Below are 19,294 nucleotides of genomic sequence, written 5' to 3' on the forward strand. Positions count from 1 at the left end.
CCGTGGCAGACGATTGTACCTGGAGGCAGGGGTGTGCTGTCAGTATATACCAGACGTGGCCACAGCAAGGCCAGAGCTAGAAGGGAGAGGAGAAGGGGTCAGGCAGGGGTCTGCCCAGGGAACAGATGGCCAGGTCTTCAACACAAGTCCCTGTGAAGAAGCTTCTTTCTCTATGATATGTCCGTTGTCAGGCAGTGAGCACAGAAACTGCCTGGGCCCAGCAGCATGCATGCATGCTAAGTTGCTTCAGTTGTGTCAGGCTCTTAGCGACCCCATGGATTGTAGCCTGCCAGGCTCCTCTGTCCATGGGATTCTCCAGGCAAGAATACTGGAGTGGGTAGTCATGCCCTCCTCCAGGGGATCTTCCCAACCCAGGGGTTGAACCCACATCTCCTGCGGCTCCTGCATTGCAGGTGGATTCTTTGCTGCTGAGCCACTGGGGAAGCTCGTGGGCCCAGCAGGCCCAAGGTCAAAGCCACTGCAAGAGGGTACATAGGACATAGGAGGCACGTAACTCCAGACTTGGAAATGAGGACCCAAAAGCAGTTTGACTCTGACTTTCCTGGAAAGCCCAGGTCTCCATCCCAGAGGCCCTTTTACCACAGAGTGGGAGCCCCCACAGCTCCGGGGACAGAGTTCCCCTGCTCCCTCCAGGAGGAGGACACTGCAGTCAGGAAGACGTGCCTGGTCAGGTGTCCTGCTCCCCCTCCAGACCACTTCAGCTGAGGACCACGCGTGGCAGCCTTCCACCACCTGTGGACACAGCCAGCAGCCCCAGCCAGTTGGGGCAGACCTGAGACTCCCTCAGCTTCTCCTGCCCACAGGCCCTGGTGTTGCCCCAGCCAGTCATAAGCATCTCTTCTCCACACTGCGGTAGGTGACTCACCGTGGGAGCTCACAGTCAGCCACAGTGGGAAGGTTTTCACCATGAATACCAGCAAGTGCTGCAAAGCAGGCTTCATCTTTCTGTTTTCACTTAGACAGCCAGTAGTTAAATGTTTACCCATACAGGATCTCTCCCCACAGAGCACCCGCAGATGAGTGAGGGACTGAATCCTACTAATTAGTTCTTCCCTGCCCCTGGGAAAAGTGCAGGGAAGAGGCTCATTGCACAAAAATTACTACGTTTTAGTGACTAAACACATATTTCCTGAGAGCTTGTCATGTGCCTGACCTTGGTCCTCTCCTGGATGACCAATCCTGTAAATTAAAAACCCTTTATTCCCATTTTGCTGGAGAGAAAGCAGAGGTTATTCAAGGTCAAGAAATGTCCTTAGGAAAACAGCTCGGAAGTGGGGGTCTGATTCCCCAAGTTCTGCTTCCATTGAGCCCCTCAACTCAGGCTCTACTCCCGGGCACCCCCTGCACTTTAGACAAGCATTTGATTTCTCTTCCATTGAAGGCCATCTGGTTAGGGTCCCAAGCTTCAGGCTGATGAAGTGAAACAGTCTCATTTTAAAAGGTGAGACGACCTAGTTCAGAGAGGTTAGAGAAGCCTGGAACCCTGCTCTCTCACCTTTTGTGGTCTGTCCTTTCACCACTAGAAATTGGCCTCTGGTGGAGATATTTTTTAAAAACAACTCTTTATTCAGCTCTGGTGTTGTTCAGTTGCTAGGTCCTGTCCACTTCTTTGCAACCCCATGGACTGCAACACGCCAGGCTCCTCTGTCCTCCACTATCACCTGGAGTTTGCTCAATGTCCATTGAGTCAGTGATACTATCTAACCATCTCATCCTCTGTCACCCCCTTCTCCTCCTGCCCTCAATCTTTCCCAGCAAAAGGGTCTTTTCCAGTAAGTTGGCTCTTCGAATCAAGTAGCCAGAGTATTAGAGCTTCAGCATCAGTCCTTCCAATGAATATTCCGGGTTGATTTCCTTTAGTACTGACTGGTTTGATCTCCTTGCTGTCCAAGGGACTCTCAAAAGTCTTCTCTAGCACCACAGTTCAAAAGCATCAATTCTTTAGCGCTCAGCCTTCTTTATGGTCCAACTCTCATATCTGTACGTGACTACTGGAAAAAATATAGCTTTGACTATATGAACCTTTGTTGGCAAAGTGATGTCTCTGCTTTTTAATATGCTCTCTAGGGTTGTCAAAGCCTTTCTTCCAAGAAGCAAGCATCTTTTTATTTCGTGGCTGCAGTTAACCATCCGCAGTGATTTTTCAGCCTAAGAAAATAAAATCTGTCACTGTGGAGTTCCCTGGCAGTTCAGTGGTTAAGAATCTGTGCTTCCAATGTAGGGGGCACTGGTTTGATCCCTGCTTGGGGAACTAAGATCACACAAGCTACAAGGTGTGGTCAAAAAAAGGGGGAAAAATATCTGGTAGGCAAAATGGCCAGATTCTCTGAATTGGGAGGGGAAGAGAATAGTTTGAGGCCATCCAGGAAAGTAGGGGAATTATTGGGGGGAAAGGGCAGGAAGTGGGTACTTATGGGGAAAGTGAAACCCAGCCATCCCACTCTTGTTTTTGTGTTTACTCTACAGTCATGGAATGTTCTTGGAGCCCCTCTGATGCCAGCGCACAGAGGGGCTCCAAAAATATTTATTGACTAAGTTGCTGTGACAGGTGCTGGAGAGACAAAATTCCCTTCCCTGGCTTAAAACACTAGCCAAATGTGGTTCTGAATAACTTTTCCAAGGAAAATTGGGTCTGTTGTATTAAATTGAAAAGTCACTTATCATAGGGCTTTATAGATTTATTAATTGGATTTATTTGTAACAACTCATCTATCAACAAAACTTCAAGAAGGAACACAGCCATCTACACTTGAGCAAAACCAAAAAAGGTGGTTGTATTGGGGGTTTAGAGCTATTCAGAAAATTAAGCAGATGCAGAAACTACTCATCTATAGATACAGGAAATAAGGGATAAGAGTGTAAACCTTGTTTTTTATACTTTTGCTCCTGTAACTGTGTCTAATCCATCAAGTTTGGGAACCAGTTCTAACGCATGCTCAGTCACTCAATCGTCTCTGACTCTTTGCAACCCCATGGAGTATGATCCTCTGTCCATGGGACATTCCAGGCAGGAATATTGGAGTGGGTTGCCATTTCCTCCTCCAGGGGATCTTCCAACCCAACAATCAAACCTGGGTCTCCGGTGTCTCCTGCATTGCAGGTATATTCTTTACCACTGAGCCACCGGGGAAGCCAGTTCTTCTACTACTTTCATTTTATCTTTTTCAGCGACTTTTTTTTAAAAAATTCAGCTGTGCCAGGTCTTAGTTGCAGTACTCAGGATCTTTTATTTTCCATTGTGGCATGTGGGATCTTCTTAATTTTGTTGTTGTTCAGTCTCTCAGTCATGTCTGACTCTTTGCGACCCTATGAACTGCAGCCCTCCAGGCTTCCCTGTCCTTCACTATCTCCTGGAGGATGCTCAAACTCATGTCCATTGAGTCAATGATGCCACTCAACCATATCATCCTCTGTCACCCACTTCTCCTCCTGCCCTCAATCTTTCCCAGCATCAGGGTCTTTTCCAATGAATTGGCTCTTTGCATAAGGTGGCCAGAATACTGCAGCTTCAGCTTCAGCATCAGTGCTTCCAGTGAATATTCAGAGTTGATTTCCTTTAACATTGACTGGTTTGATCTCCTTGCAGTCCAAGGGACTCTCAAAAGTCTGCAGCGCCACAATTTGAAACCATCAATTCTTCAGCACTCAGCCTTCTTTATGGTCCGACTCTCACATCCATACATGATTACTGGAAAAACCATAGGTTTGATATGTGGGCTTTTGTTGGCAAAATGATGTCTCTGCTTTTTAATACACTGTCTAGGTTTGTCATAGCTTTTCTTCTAAGGAGCAAATGTCTTTTGGGTGCAGTCAGCATCTGCAGTGATTTTGGAGCCCAAGAAAATTAAATCTGTCACTGTTTCCATTTTTTTCCCCATCTGTTTGCCATAAAATGATGGGACTGGATGCCATAATCTTTGTTTTTTGAATGTTGGGTTTTAAGCCAGCTTTTTCACTCTTCTCATTCACCTTCATCAAGAGGCTCTTTAGTTCTTCTCCGCTTTCTGCCATTAGGGTGGTGTCATCTGCATATCTGAGGTTATTGATATGTCCCCCTCCAATCTTGATTCCAGCTTGTGCTTCATCCAGCATTTCGCATGATGTACTCCTCATGTAAATTCAACAAGCAAGGTGACAATATATAGCCTGGATGTACTCCTTTCCCAATTTGGAACCAGTCCATTGTTCCATGTCTTGTTCTAACTGTTGCTTCTTGACCTGCATACAGGTTTCTCAGAAGGCTGGTAAGGTGGTCTGGTATTCGCATCTCTTTAAGGATTTTTACACAGTCGTTGTCATCCATACAGTCAAAGGCTTTAGCATAGTCACTGAAGCAGATGTTTTTATGGCATTCTCTTGCTTTTTCTATGATCCAGCGGATGTTGACAATTTGATCTCTGATTCCTCTGCCTTCTCTAAATTCAGCTTGTATTTTTTTGTTACAGCATGCAAACTCTTAGTTGTAGTGTGTGGGATCTAGTTCCCTGACCAGAGATCAAACCTAGGCATCCTGCTTTGGGAGTGCAGCATTTTAGCCACTGGACCACCAGGGAAATCCTTATGATACAATTATTGATGTTAAAAATCGCCTTTAAAAGAAATCAGAGAGTGTTTTGCATGGTGTCTTTGTCGCTGTAGGGTGGATGGTCATCTGCCTTTGGGGGTGGGTCTCTGGCCTGTGTTTCTGGGTGGCTGGCCCACCATATGATCTGGGAGGGAGGCTTGGGGAAGATCTTTTCTGTATTAAAAGGGGCCCAATTCTAGTGTCCCAGAATCTTCATTCACCATGAGGGACCAGAGAGGCAGGAAAGACTGGTCACCTAAGCTGGTGAGCTGCTCCAACACATGAAAACCATGAGACAAGAAAGGTAGAGACAGGGGCCCTTTCTTTCTATGCCAGGTCTGTCCCTCCCTGCAAGGAGAAGAGGAGGGATTCTGTGGAGTGGAGCTGACTTGCCTTCTGGCTTCCGGCTGTAAGGAGCCCCTAACTGGGAACACTGATGTTACATCTGTACCATGAGGCTTTGCTTCCTCTCTTGCCTGGTCATGCTTACAGGGTTTTCTGTGAGAACACTTAGATGGGGGAGAATGTGGGCGTTGCCAAGAGTCCTGGAGTGTCCTGTCTCCATCACAGCAAGTTTGGAACTGGGGGGCCTGGCTAGGGAAGGGGCTGTCCCTACCTTCTGGGAGGCAGAGGGTTAATCTCCAGAGCTCATTGGCAGTTCTGCCTCTGGACAGGGCATGCTGGGATTTCCTCCCAGCTGTTTTACATCATGAAGATTTGTGTGCTGGGGAAATTCCAGGGCACAGCTGCAATTAATCTGCTGCACAGTCTCCAGGCGCAACACGGTTCTGCGGGCCCAGCACTCCACCTCCCTCCAGGAGAAGGGCTCTGGTTCTCCAGTGAGAGACCCTACACAGGGACCCTTCCCCAGGCTGGACCTGAGCGGAAACTGCCCACCTGTGCTGTGCTTAGTCGCTTGGTTGTGACTGACTCTTTGTGACCTCATGGACCATAGTGCGCCAGGCTCCTCTGTCCCTAGGATTTCCTAGGAAAGAATATTGGGGTGGGTTGACATGCCCTCCTCCAGGGAATCTTTCCAACCCAGGGTTTGAACTCAGGTCTCCCACATTGCAGGTGGATTCTTTACTGTCTGAGCCACCAAGGAAGCCCCTTCCCACCTGGCCAAGGGCTATCCCCACGGAGGGGGCTGGGGAGGGGCCCGAGATGCTGAAAGGATCCAGAACATTCAGAAAAAGAGCAGGAGCACCCCTTATAAATAATAAGGCCAAAATAACACTGATAGCGGGGCTTCCCAGCTGGCACTAGTGGTAAAGAACCTGCCTGCCAATGATGTAAGAGATGCAGGTTCAATCCCTGGTCAGGAAGGTCTCCTGGAGGAAGGGCATGGTAACCCACTCCAGTATTCTTGCCTGGAGAATTCCATGGACAGAGGAACCAGGCGGGCTACAGCCCATGTGGTTGTAGAGAGGCAGATGCGACCAAACCCACAGGCAGGCAGTGCTGATAGCAACATTGGATAAAGACATCAGCAAAGAAGGAAGAAAGAAAGGTAGGAAGGAAAGAAAACTGTTCAGTCTCACTTAAGAATATAGAAGTAAAACTCTGAAAATATTCATGTTTACCATTGTACAATACATACAAACAAGCCACAATGATAGAATAGGATTTACCTGGAGAATGCGAGGGTGCTTCAATGTAAGGAAATCTGTTTCTAGGTATAATCTCCGGTCTGGGTCAAATAAGAGAAACCACCTTTTCGGTAGATCCTAAGAGAAGTCAACAACTGTCCCAGTGAAAGAGGTTTGAAAATAGGAATAGAATCATCCTTCCTTAACAAGGTAAAGACATGTTCTAAACCACAGCCTCACTCTACTTAACTGAACCACAATACCGGATCTTCCTATATACATATGTGTGTATATGTATGTGTGTATATAACTGAATCACTGTGCTATACTCCTGAAACTGACACAACATTGTAAATCAACTATAAAAAAGTAGAGGCAGGAAACTTCCCTGGTGGTCCAGTGGCTAAGACTCCACGTTTCCAATGCCGGGGGCACTGGTTTGATCCCTGGTTGGAGAACTAAGATCCTATGTGCTGCACGACCTGGCCAAAAGAAAAGAAAATTAAAAAAAAAAAACACTTAAAAAACCTCAAGTGTGTTCCATGGAACCCTCACACCTGGAAAAGAGTTTCCCAGATTCAATAAGATTGGGAAGCTGCCTACCCGGCCTGTCTCAGAAAGTCACTGCACACAACAGCATATTAAGTAGCATTTGTAAGTCGAGGGTTAGCAGTCCTCACCATTTGGGTCTTCACCATTCTTTCTCTTTTTTTGAGAGTCAAAAGAGAGTGCTTATCCCATAAGTGGTGACTCTTGCTATTGCTTGGCCATCAGTGCATTGAGGCCCCCCAGGTCCCTTGTGTTCCACCCCATTGAGCATCCCCTAGTAGGGAGCTGCTGAAGTTCGACCATGATACACTGGTCAGGAGCCAGCTGTGGCCAGGTGGACGGACCCTAGGCTGGGCTTGGAGAAACCAGCAGTTTTCCTTTGCCCACATGCCATCACTGTGCAGAGCATCTAGGCTCAGCCACACATCTCTTAATCCCCAAGAACATGTTCTCCACCAATGAGTGATGAGCCCCGTGGGGCTGGCCGCTCGCAGATGAGAATTACAGCCAAGAGAGATTTATTTCCGCTGAACATCGGGCTGAGCCTGGCTTAAGAATTCAGGAGTGCACAGCCACCTCCAAAGGTCTGGGGATGCGGTTGGGAAGGCTTACAGGGGGGTGTTGCTGGCTCCTTCTGTCCCAGCCTGTGGTGCTGGGAAGCTCAGCTGTCCCTTTAGAAGGCTCCTTTCCTCGGAATTATGATAATATTCCATGACACCAAGCTACAGGGGCTCCAATCCTTACAGGTCTCTCCCCACTCCTTACCCCCACTACTGGTTTCAAAATCTTTAAAAAAAAAATAAAAAAAAAAAAAAAATCAGCCAAAGAGTAGAAAGAGGGAAATGACAGCCCTCCATTTCCCTACCTTTTGGAATGAATTGTTTCTGAACACAGGCCCACCATGTGCCACACCCTCAACCTCCATGATCGGCTGGAGCTGGAAGGGTCCTGGGAAGATGCATACTGTTCCCTGAGCCCCCTCTCCACGCCTGCCTGCTATATCTGTGAGGAGCCAGACTTCAGCAGTGGACCAGGCTAAAGATCTTTTAGCCACCCTCCAAGCTTCCAGGTTTCTGCTATAATTAGTGAGAATGGACCCTGTGTGCGGGAAAGGGATCCCTCCTACACTGTTGGTGGGAATGTAAGTTGGAGCAGCCACTCTGGAATAACTAAAAACGGAGTTACCTTATGATCCAGCAATCCCACTCCTAGGCATATATCCGGAGGAAACTGTAATTTGAAAAGATACATATACCCCCGCGTACGTAGTAGCACTATTTGCAGTAGCCAAGACACGGAAGCAACCTCAACATCCGTTGACAGATAAATGGATAAAGAGGATGTGGTACCTATACACTGTGGAATGTTGTTGTTGTTGTTTAGTTGCTAAGTCGTGTCTGACTCTTTTTGGCCCCATGGACTATAGCCCACCAGGCTCCTCTGTCCATGGGATTTTCTAGGCAAGAATACTGGAGTGGGTTGCCATTTCCTTCTCCGGGGGATCTTTCCAACCCAGGGTCAAACATGCTCTTCCTTCTTGGCAGGCAGATTCTTTACCTGAGCCACCTAAGAAGCCCATGATGAAATATTACTCAGCCATAAAAAATAGTAAAATAATGCTATTTGCATCAATATAGATGGACCTAGATATTATCATAGTAAGTGAAGTAACTCAGACAAAGACAAATACTATATGATATCACTTTTGTGGAAATCTAAAATATGATACAAATGAACTTACTTACAAAACTAAACAGACTCACAGACTTAGAAAATAAACTTATGGTCACCAAATGGAAAAAGGGGTGGGAGAGGGCTAAATTAGGAATTTGGGAGTAGCCGATAGAGACTGTCATGTATAAAATAGAGTCCTACTGTATAGCACAGGGAATTGTATTCAATATCTTACAATAACCTATAATGAAAAGGAATGTATACACACACACACACAAACACACAGATAGGCAGTTTTGCTCCTCCCAGAGATAGTGAAGTCTGGAAATTTGGCAAAGTCTGGAGGCATTTTCGGTTATTATAACCAGGCAAAAGAGTGAGTGCTATTGGTATTCAGTAGGTAGAAGCCAGGGATGCTGCTAAACATCTTCAAAGGCACAGGACAGCCCCCACAACAAAGACCTCTGTAGCCCCAAATGTCAGTGGTGTAGCAGTTGAGAAACTGCAAGAATCCTACAAGCTTGCTATGTCTACCAGCCCATAAGGTCAGCAGATAGTATTCTTAAAGAGCCCAAACTCCAGCACTGTCCCAAATCAGGATTTAGATCAATCCTCTGGACCACCCCAACATGCGTGTCTAAGAACATCCCTGGAAAGCAACAAGAGTAAAGAGTGTTCAGTGTTGACCCTTGTGCCTGTCGTTAGGGAATCAGATGCTGGAAGAGTTGATGGATTTTAGGAACACTGGTGTTATCACGTGGCGGTGGGTAAATTTGGAACACTTCACCAGGTATTTGTGGTTGTAGAGAAACAAGTGTGATAATTAGTACTCACATGCAAGCTCCGGCCACCTCAAGAGTTCCTACCGTAATACATTGCCATGTATGTATTCATTCAGCTTCTGGGTGGCCAGCCCTGTTCAAGACATAAAAGGAGAGAGAAAAACCCATCAGAGCAAAGAAAAGGCTCTGGAGTGCAGTGGAATGTTCCAGAAGATGGTGTTAAGAAAAGCTTTATGACTCATGTTGTGAAGAGTGTAGGATTTGAAGTCCAGAGACCTCAGCTCCAGTTCTTCATAACGTGGGCAAGTCATCTGCCCTGAATTTACTTCCATTAGCTGGTCTTGCAGATTAGGACAGCCACCCCAGCATGTCATGGTAGAGTTGCCATGGAGATTAAACTGGTTTACATATGTAAGTCTGCTGTGAAAACTGTCAGGGTGTCACAAATGTTGTTATTCACTGAGGAAATGAGTTTTTACTAATGATACATTTGTCCAGTGCCGTTGACTTGCCAAAGGCATTTAAATCGCAGTTAGTGCATCCACAAAATGTAGGCTCTGAGAAGGGAAATAGATGAGTGGGGGTGTGAAGGAAGGAAGCAGATAAGATCGGCAGGAGGTAGGGACAGAGATGACTCTCAGTTGGGGGAGAGGCAGGGTACCAGAGGGCTCAGAGTGGACCTGTCCTTATTCACGAGGTCCCCATTCATTTCTACCTCCCATGGCCGGGCCCACTTGGCCCACCCCAGCTGCTGTCTGTCCACTTCCTGGGCCTTGGCTAATGTGTCCTTGGGTTGTGATTCCTGCCTCTGGACACCTTGTGGCAAGTCCAGCCCCTGCCCTCTCAGTCATATTTTTGTGGTTGATGGAGAGCAAAGGGATACTGTCCATCCTTCTTTCCTGACCTGTGCTCAGAGCTCAAGCCAAAACACGATTTTATTCCCCAGTCCTGAAATTGAAGCAAGGGGGTAATTCAAAGACTTCTTTCTCTCTCCCTGGGGGAACACTTCCTGGAGCCATCACTTCCCATGAGAGCTCAAATTTTCAAAGCAACCTCAAGAATTCTGCAAAGAGCCTGCATGGCTGGTCTGCTGCCCAGAAGCACCGTATCAGTGTTGACACTAAGCCAGCATGTGTGTTTTGCTCCCGGCAAAGATTAATGGTTTGCTTATGAAAATAATAGCTGCCATATATCAAACGCCATCCATGGGCACAGGACTGTGCTCAAGACTTGACACTGTCCCTAATCCTTCCAACAACCTGTCAAGTTAGTGATAATCACCTCGCTCTATGGATGAAGAAACTGAAGTTCAGAGTTGTCAAGACACTTATCCAGGGTTACACGGCATAATTAGCAGAGTGAGAACCTGAGCCCATGAACACCCAACTCCAGAGCCCCCCACTGCCTCTCTACCCACTCTCTCCCAGGCTCTTGCCCAAGACTACTAGGCTGGCATTGAGGAGATCACTTTTCACTTAAAGTGTATGTGTAAGTGTGTGTGTGTATTAGGGACGGTTTGGTTGGCATTTTTGCAGTGATGCAGGGGAGAGGGCAGGATACTGGAAAATCTTTTCAAGATCAAGAAATACTACAGCGAGGTAAAGATTCACATCCTTGAATAAGGACAGATATTCCCCATGACCCTGGAGGTGTCAGGCAGATGGTTCGTATTCCTTCATTCCCCAGGCTGCTCTGGAGAGGCTGTTTCCTGGGGAGTGTTGTGTGTGATGCTGTGAGAGATGGAATGAACAGGCAGAATCACCATCTTGGAGCCCTGGGTCCCTTGATGAGTCTTGCTTGCTTCACACCTAATGACCCTCACCAGTAGGGTCTTTGAATATTATACTCTGGTTAGCTGTGCTGTCATGCGTTTACCCCGAAATGATGGAGGGGCTGGTGTTGGCAGTGGTGTCGGTGTATGCTCTGCTCTGTTCCACTCTCTGGACGTTGACCCAGTCAGGAGCATGCAGGTCGAATGAAGCTTGATGTCTGGCCCTGGCTCACTTGGAGCTCTTGCGAGGCCCCCTCTCACCAGCCACATTGTTTTTGTCCCCTATGTAGTACCTGCAGATGAAATGGCCGCTCCTCGATGTCCCCGCCAGCGCCACAGTCAAGGACGCCAGGTCACCATCGCCAGCACACTTGGTAAGTCTGTTTCTTCTTAAAGCGCAGAAGGGACAATGTCACTGAGCTTGTCCCATATCTCTGCCTCCACCTTCCCGAAGGTCTAGCAGCGCTGCCCTAAGTGCGTGAGCCAGACGGTCAGGAATATTGCCTTTGCATATCCCCACCGCTACCACCTCGGCACATGCACACACCACCCGGGATGTCATGTGATCAGAAATGCCAGCCCTGCCCCTGGCTGGTGACCCTGGTCCTCCTCCGCCGCCCCTCCACCGTGGCAGCCCAGTTCTCTCTCTCCCACTCGAGCTCGGTTCACAGCCCTCACTTCCTCTTCGGAGCTGCACAGCAACAGTTGAAGAGGCTGTTCTGTACCAGATGTTATAGGAAAGAGTAATTTAAAATATATGCAAACAAAAATCCCCAGGGGCAACCGAGGTCTTTCTATCAGTGTCCGAGGCAACACGTTCACAAAGGAAGGTCTGGAGGGTCCTGGGAGGAGGCGCAATGGGATCAGTCTCCTCACCTCAGGGCTTGGGACAGACTGAAATTGATAGGCCAGGAGATGCACCCAGCTAGGACCCTGTATCCCTCTTTCCTGGGCTTTCTTAGGAGCTTGGGGCAACCCACGTGCCCCACAAGCTGACTAGTGTTGTTCAAGTGCAGTGAGTCTCAGAAACACAGAGCAGACAGATAGAAGGGAGACCTGGGAATATATGATGCTTCTAAAACTTAACTCTGTAAAATTTCAATGGTTTTCCTCACTCACGCTCCCCCTTCTACCATGCTGGGTTGTTTGCAAGCAAATCCCAGATGTAGAATTTCATCTCATTCATATTTCATCTCCTCTTATTTTAAGATCTCCTGACAGTCTTTTTTCATTAAAAGCTTAGAATCCAGTGCAGGAGATGCAAGAGATGTGGGTTTGATCCCTGGGTCAGGAAGATCCCCTGGAGGAGGAAATGGCAACCCACTCCAGTATTCTTGCCTGGGAAATCCCTTGGTCAGAGGAATCTGGCAGGCTACAGTCCATGGGGTTTCAAAGAGTCAGGCATGACTGAGCAACTGAGCACACAGCACACCCATCAAGTATATATCAATAAAAAATAATATTTTTTAAAAAGCTTAAAAAATAATTTAGAATTTAGTTGAGGAGAAGGAAGGTATCTCTAGAGAGATAAGTCATGGCACGGTGAGCTTGTATGATTTCCAGTAATCGTGAGACCAACTTCCAGGGTCTGAGCCCTTGACCAATGTCCGGTGTAGTTCTCAGGTGACTGTCACAGCCATCCCGAGCAGGCTGCCCTGAGAGGTCCTATGGCCTGTCACCAAGATCTGAGCAGCCTAAAGAACACGCCCCACGGCGGGGGTGGGCAGTCCTGGAAGTTGCCTGTGACCCTCTAGATTCCAAGACAACTGTTTGGTGGCCAAGTGCGAGGTGCAAGTGCCCACTAGTGGTCAGTCGAGGACTAGGCATCCCAATGACCCCCATCACCACCACAAAACTGGCTTGCCCCCTCCCAGCACAGCCATCTGTCTTTATTTATTGTTTAAAAAAGTTTTTTTCCGATTTATTTGTCTGTGTTGGGTCTTCATTGCTGCACAGGCTTTTCTCTAGTTGCAACGAGCAGGGGCTACTCTTTAGCTGTGGTGTTCAGCTCATGGCGGTAGCTTCTCTCGTTGCAGAGCAGACTCTCAGAGCATTCGGGCTTCAGTAGTTGCAGCTTCTGAGCTCTAGAGCGTAGGCTTAGGAGTTGTGGCGCACGGACTTAGTTGCTCCAAGGCATGTGGAATCTTCCCGGACCTGGGATGGAACTGAAGTCTCCTGCACTAGCTGGTGGGTTCTTGAGCACTGAGCCACCATGGAAGCCCTCTTTAACTGTTTCAAATCCTTGCTCATGCCCCCCACCCATCCTGTGCCACATCCCCATCCAGCATCCTTCACATCCTGTTGTTTGCATATCTTCAAAAATCTCCATCTGCATTCAGAGGAGGTGAATTATTTTTAAAACAAGCACATAGACTGAGTTTGCCATCCCTCCTGCTGCACAGAGTGATCCAGCTCTGAAAAATAAAACAAAAAGCCTGCCATCAGCCCTCCTCTTCCTCCTATATTTCCCTTCTAGTATTCACCACCCAACTTCACACAAGAGCTAGACCTTCCACCGCCATCCCTGATCTGTTTGTCACCTAATACCTAACAGCACTCATTTGCCCACCTTTTCTCAGTCCTCTGCTTCCTATAATTCTTTTGTTGGCCCCAGGAAACTGTATGGATTGTTGTTGTTCAGTCACTACATCGTGTCCAACCCTTTGCGACCCCATGAACTGCAGTGCACCAGGCTTCTCTGTCCATCACTATCTCCCTGAGTTTGCTCAGATTCATGTCCATTGAAGTCAGTGATGCCATCCAACCAACTCATCCACTGTTACTCCCTTCTCCTCTTGCCTTCAGTCTTTTCCAATATCAGAATCTTTTCCAGTGAGTCGGCTCTTTGCATCAGGTGGCCAAATATAGAAGCTTCAGCTTCAGCATCAGTCCTTCCAGTGAATATTCAGGATTGATTTCCCTTTAGGATTGACTGGTTTGATCTCGCAGTCCAGGGGACTCTGAAGAGTCTTCTCCAGCACCACAGCTTGAAAACGTCAGTTCTTTGGCATTCAGTCTTCTTTATGGTCCAACTCTCTTATCCATTCATAAGTATTGGAAAGACTATAGCTGTATTAATATACATTACCAAATTTTTTTGCCCTGTCTGTGATTCCATTTTTTAAGACCCTTTTCCTCAAATAAATCAACTACTCATCCTTACTTATTATCTCAGTGTAAGCGACATAAAAATACATGAAATCCCTAAGCTCTCCACAAGGTTCTCTACCCATAGCATCCACTGCCAGACAAACCTGCAGCCACTGCAAGACATCTCAGCACAGCTGGTGGAGCAGGGGCTCATGTTATGTCTGAGAGTGGAAAACCATGAATAGTGGATACATTACATTGTAGATAGGAAAATAGATACTTTTCTAGGAAGCTGTATATTATCACACTCTGTACTCTCATACAGAAAAGCAGAAAAACAGGCCTCAAAAGCTTAAAGAGAACTTCATGGGAGAAAACCTGAACTTGATATTCTAGAAAGTGAAAGGAGACCACCGTCTTCCATTTTCAAGTCAGAGCTTCTCATTCTGTTATCTGAGATACACATGTGTGTGAATGGGAGCCAAACCTGAAATGCCCAGCCACCTCTCAGTTTAGTTCAGTTACTCAGTCGTGACTGAACTGAGCTCCTTGCGACCCCCATGGACTGCAGCATGCCAGGCTTCCCTGTCCATCACCAACTCCTAGAGCTTGCTCAAACTCATATCCATTGAGTCAGTGATGCCATCCATCCATCTCATCCTTTGTCGTCCCCTTCTCTTCCTGCCTTCAACCTTTCCCAGCATCAGGGTCTTTTCCAATGAGTCAGTTCTTCACATCAGGTGGCCAAAGTATTGGAGTTTCAGCTTCAGCATCCTTCCCATGAATATTCAGGACTGATTTCCTTTAGGATGGACTGGTTGGATCTCCTTGCTGTTCAAGGGACTCTCCAGAGTTTTCTCCAACACCACAGTTCAAAAACATCAATTCTTTGGTGCTCAGCTTTCTTTATACTCCAACTTTCACATCCATACATGACTACTTGAAAAACCATAGCTTTGTCTAGACAGACCTTTGTTGGCAAAGTAATGTCTCTGCTTTTTAATATATTGTCTAGGTTGCTCATAGCTTTTCTTCCAAGGAGCAAGCATCTTTTAATTTCATGGATGCAGTCACCATCTGTGGTGATTTTAGAGCCCCAGAAAATAAAGTCTGTCACTGTTTCCATTGTTTCCCCATCTATATTTGCCATGAAGTGATGGGACCAGATGTCATGATCTTTGTTTTTTTTTTAATGCTGGATTTTAAGCCAGCTTTTTCACTCTCCTTTTTCACTTTCATCAAGAGGCTCTTCTGTTCCCCTTCACTTTCTGCCATAAGGGTGGTGTGTCATCTATATATCTGAGGTTATTGATATTTCTCCCATCAATCTTTTTTTTTCTTTTTTTCATCAATCTTGATTCTAGCTTGTGCTTCATCCAACCCAGCATTTTGCATGATGTACTCTGCATATAAGTTAAATAAGCAGAGTGACAGCCTACAGCCTTGACATACTCCTTTCCCAATTTGGAACCAGTCTGTTGTTGCATATCCAGTTCTAACTATTGCTTCTTGACCTGCATACAGATTTCTCAGGAGGCAGGTAAAGTGGTCTGGTGTTCCCATCTCTTGAAGAATCTTCCACAGTTTGTTGTGATCTACACTGTCAAAGACTTTGGCATAGTCAATAAAGCAGAAGTAGATGTTTTTCTGGAATTCTCTTGCTTTTTCAATGATCCAACCAATGTTGGCAATTTGATCTCTGGTTCCTATGCCTTTTCTAAATCCAGCTTGAACATCTGGAAGTTCATGGTTCATGTACTGTTGAACCCTGGGTTGGAGAATTTTGAGCATTACTTTGGCAGTGTGTGAGAGGCATGCAATTGTGCAGTAGTTTGAACATTCTTTGGCATTGCCCTTTGGGATTGCCCACCACCTCGAGCACTGCTATTAATAAGAGAGGGAAAGAACAATTAAAATACTGTTATGGGAAGCTACTATATGGAGCACAGTGAGCTCATTGCAGTGCTCTGTGAAGACCTAGAGTGATGAGATGGGAGGAGTGTTTGGGGAGACAGGTTATATGTATACATATAGCTGATTCACTTTGTTGCCCAGCAGAAACTAACAGAACATTATAAAGCAATTATACTTCAATTTTAAAAAAATAATAAAATAGGGAGTTCTCCTGTGGTTCAATGGCTAAGACTCCATGTTCCCAATGCAGGGGGCCCGGGTTCAACCCCTGGTCAGGGAACTGGATCCCACATGCTGCAACGAAGCAGCTGAGACCTGACACAGCCAAATAAATAAAAATATTTTTAAAAAATAATAATAAAATCTGAAAGAAATTAAATAAAATATTGTTGGGATTTCCCTGGCAGTCCAGCAATGTAGAATCCGCCTTCCAATGCAAGGGATGCAGGTTTGATCCCTGGTCGGGGAACCAAAGATCCCATGTGCTCCAGGATGACTAAGCTCACATGCCACGGCGAAGATTCCTCGTGCCTCAACTAAGACCCGATGCAGGCAAATAAATAAATGAGAATTTTAAAAATTAAAAATAAAAGTACAGTTTATTTAGCAGATTAGGAGGTGATGAATTTTGAAATTAGATGCCAGACCAAACAGACACATTTCACAGATAATAGAGATAATAAGCCTATAGAATTTAGCATCAGTGCTCCCAAGAATATGATTAAACTGGTCTGGGATGGTGGCTGGTATCATAGTTTATCACACGCAAGCCAGAAGATTCTCTGGAAGATTCCCAGTAGCAGTCAGAACTGAGAACCACTGCCCTCACTGCAAACCAGAGGCAAAAGGGAAGCAGGTTCTCAGCGGCAACCAGAATTGAGAATCACTGCCCTCACTGCAAACCAGAGGCAAAAGGGAAGCAGAGACCAGAAAACATTCCGGTCTGCTGTCGGCCAGCTTTTCTAAGCTGGAAGTGTCAGCAGGTAACCAGGTTACCGGAAGTGGTTGGAGGTTTGGACACTTTCTTTTTTTTAGAGAAATGAAAAGACTTGATTAAGAAATTTCTTTTGGAATCACGAGCAAAATATTTTAGGATGAGTTTGGCCCTGGGGAAAGGGCAAGTGAAGGAAACAGCCTGCATACTAGGAGAGATGGAGTGAGTCATGTTGAAGCTGCCCGTCAGGGAAATGCATATAAACAAGCCATAACGAGGCCAGGCTGGGGATGGAGTTAAGTGTTATTACCACTTGAATTTGTGTGCCTTCAAAACAATCTCTAACAACTAAGTAGTAATGTCTGATTATTGCATGTGGACTGTTATCCTGACCCCTCACTGTGGCCCCACATACCCGGCCCCTTCTCAGGCCCTCCACTCTCTCCATGGAACATGGTGCCCAACCATACAAGGCAGATAAATTGGCTTCCAGAGTATAACCAACTCAAGGTAAAATTCACTCTGTTTTGTTCATATTTGTTTACACAGCAACTGTCATAATGCCTGGCAGAATAGATTCTCAGGGTGCATTTATGAATGGTTGGAGAATCAGTGATCTGGGTACAGGTAGATGCCCGCCTCTGAACCCCTCTTTGCTCCTGGGTCCAGTTGCTCTTCACATTCAGGAATTTTAAGTAAATCTTTTTAAAAAATCTTTGTTATATTTTGGCCCTGCCAAAAAATTTTTCCATGAGACATATGGAATCTTAGTTCCCCAACCAGGGATAGAACCCACGGCCCCTGCCTTGGAAGCATGATGTCAGTTCTAACTATTGGAACGCCACAGACGTCCCTAATTAAATTATTTTGAAACCAGAAAAGTAAAGTATGTGTGTGTATAAAGGGGGCTTCCCAGGTGATACTAGTGGTAAAGAATCTGTCTGCAATGCAGGAGACCTGAGTTCGATCCCTGGCCTTGGGAAAATGCCCTGGAGGAGGGCACAGCAACCCACTATAGTATTCTTGCCTAGAGTATTCCATGGACAGAGGAGTCAGACATGACTGAGCAAGTAAAACACACAATATATTTTGTGAATTATTATCTAATTCACAGTATTTATTCAAATTTTCATAAATGTTCCAGTAATGTCTGTTGAGATGTGTTTTTCTTGGTCCAGAGTTCAACCCAGGATCACAAATTACATCTCATTGCCATGTCTTTTAGTCTCTTTTAATGTCCCAGATAAGAAAGCCTTCCTAAGTGATCAATGCAAAGAAACAGAGAAAAACAATAGAATGAGAAAACTAGAGATCTCTTCAAGAAAATCAGATACCAAGGAAATATTTCATGCAAAGATGGGCACAGTAAAGGACAGAAACAGTATGGACCTAACAGAAGCACAAGATATTAAGAAGAAGTGGCAAAAATACACAGAAGAACTATACAAAAAAGATTGGTGATAGACAGGGAAGCCTGGCGTGCTACAGTCCATGGGGTCACAACGAGTCAGACACTACTGAGCAACTGAACTGACTGAACTGAATCTCCCAGAGTTGCTTAGCCTTTGTTTTTCCTGACCTTGACTCTTTGGAGAAGTACAAACTAGCTATTTTGTGGAACATCCCTCCATCCGGGTGTATCTGAGATGTCCTCGTGGTTAGATTCCGGTTGTGTGTTTTGGCAAGAACAGGACCACATTCAGGTGTCCCTCTCAGGGCCTCACATCGGGAGGCAGGTCTGTGATGTCCATTTGTCCCAATGTCAGTGATGTTGGCTTGGATCATTTAATTAAGGTGATGTTTGACATGTGTTTTCTCTTTGAGGTTATTCTTTCCTTTTGTACTTAATAAGTCACTCTGTAGGCAGAGGCTTAGAAGCTGCATAAATGTCCTATTTCTTATTAAATTTCCACCCACGATTCATGGCATGCCTTGGTAATTATCTACCGCCATCATTCCTTTATTAGTTCCTGCCACTGAGATTTAGCTTTGGGGAAACCTTATTCATATCTCCCAGGCTTCCCTGGTGGCTCGGCAGTAAAGAATCCACCCGCCAATGCAGGAGATGCGGGTTCAGTCCCTGGGTCAGGAAGATCCCCTAGAGAAGAAAAGGACAAACCACTGCAGTATTCTTGTCTGGGAAATCCCATGGACAGAGGAGCCTGGCAGGTTATAGTCCATGGGGTCACAGAGTCAGATAGGAGTTAGCAACTTAACAACAACTCATATTTCCCAGTTCGTAATTCTTAGTGTAGACCAGAGTGGACACTGTGGCAAGTCAAGTCTGTACATTGATGACACAAAAGAAGAAGATAGAGGAGACAACTGAAAAACAGTCTACAAATAGTGTTCCTTAAGAGGAGACCACAACCAGTGAAAACAACAGGCAATGAGAGAAGAAAGCAA

At 46.0% G+C, this 19,294-nt stretch overlaps 1 protein-coding gene across 1 annotated transcript in view; it reads left to right on the forward strand.

Moving 5' to 3' along the window:
- Positions 1–19,294, forward strand: part of TCF7L1 (transcription factor 7 like 1) — a 189,576-nt gene that overhangs the window by 153,336 nt on the left and 16,946 nt on the right. The window contains exon 4 of the mRNA XM_065927283.1: positions 11,241–11,324. Coding sequence (XP_065783355.1) covers positions 11,241–11,324 — 84 coding nt within the window. The remainder of the gene's footprint in view (positions 1–11,240; positions 11,325–19,294) is intronic.

This window comes from Muntiacus reevesi, chromosome 3, assembly GCF_963930625.1.
Source record: "Muntiacus reevesi chromosome 3, mMunRee1.1, whole genome shotgun sequence".
NCBI classification, from domain to species: domain Eukaryota; kingdom Metazoa; phylum Chordata; class Mammalia; order Artiodactyla; family Cervidae; genus Muntiacus; species Muntiacus reevesi.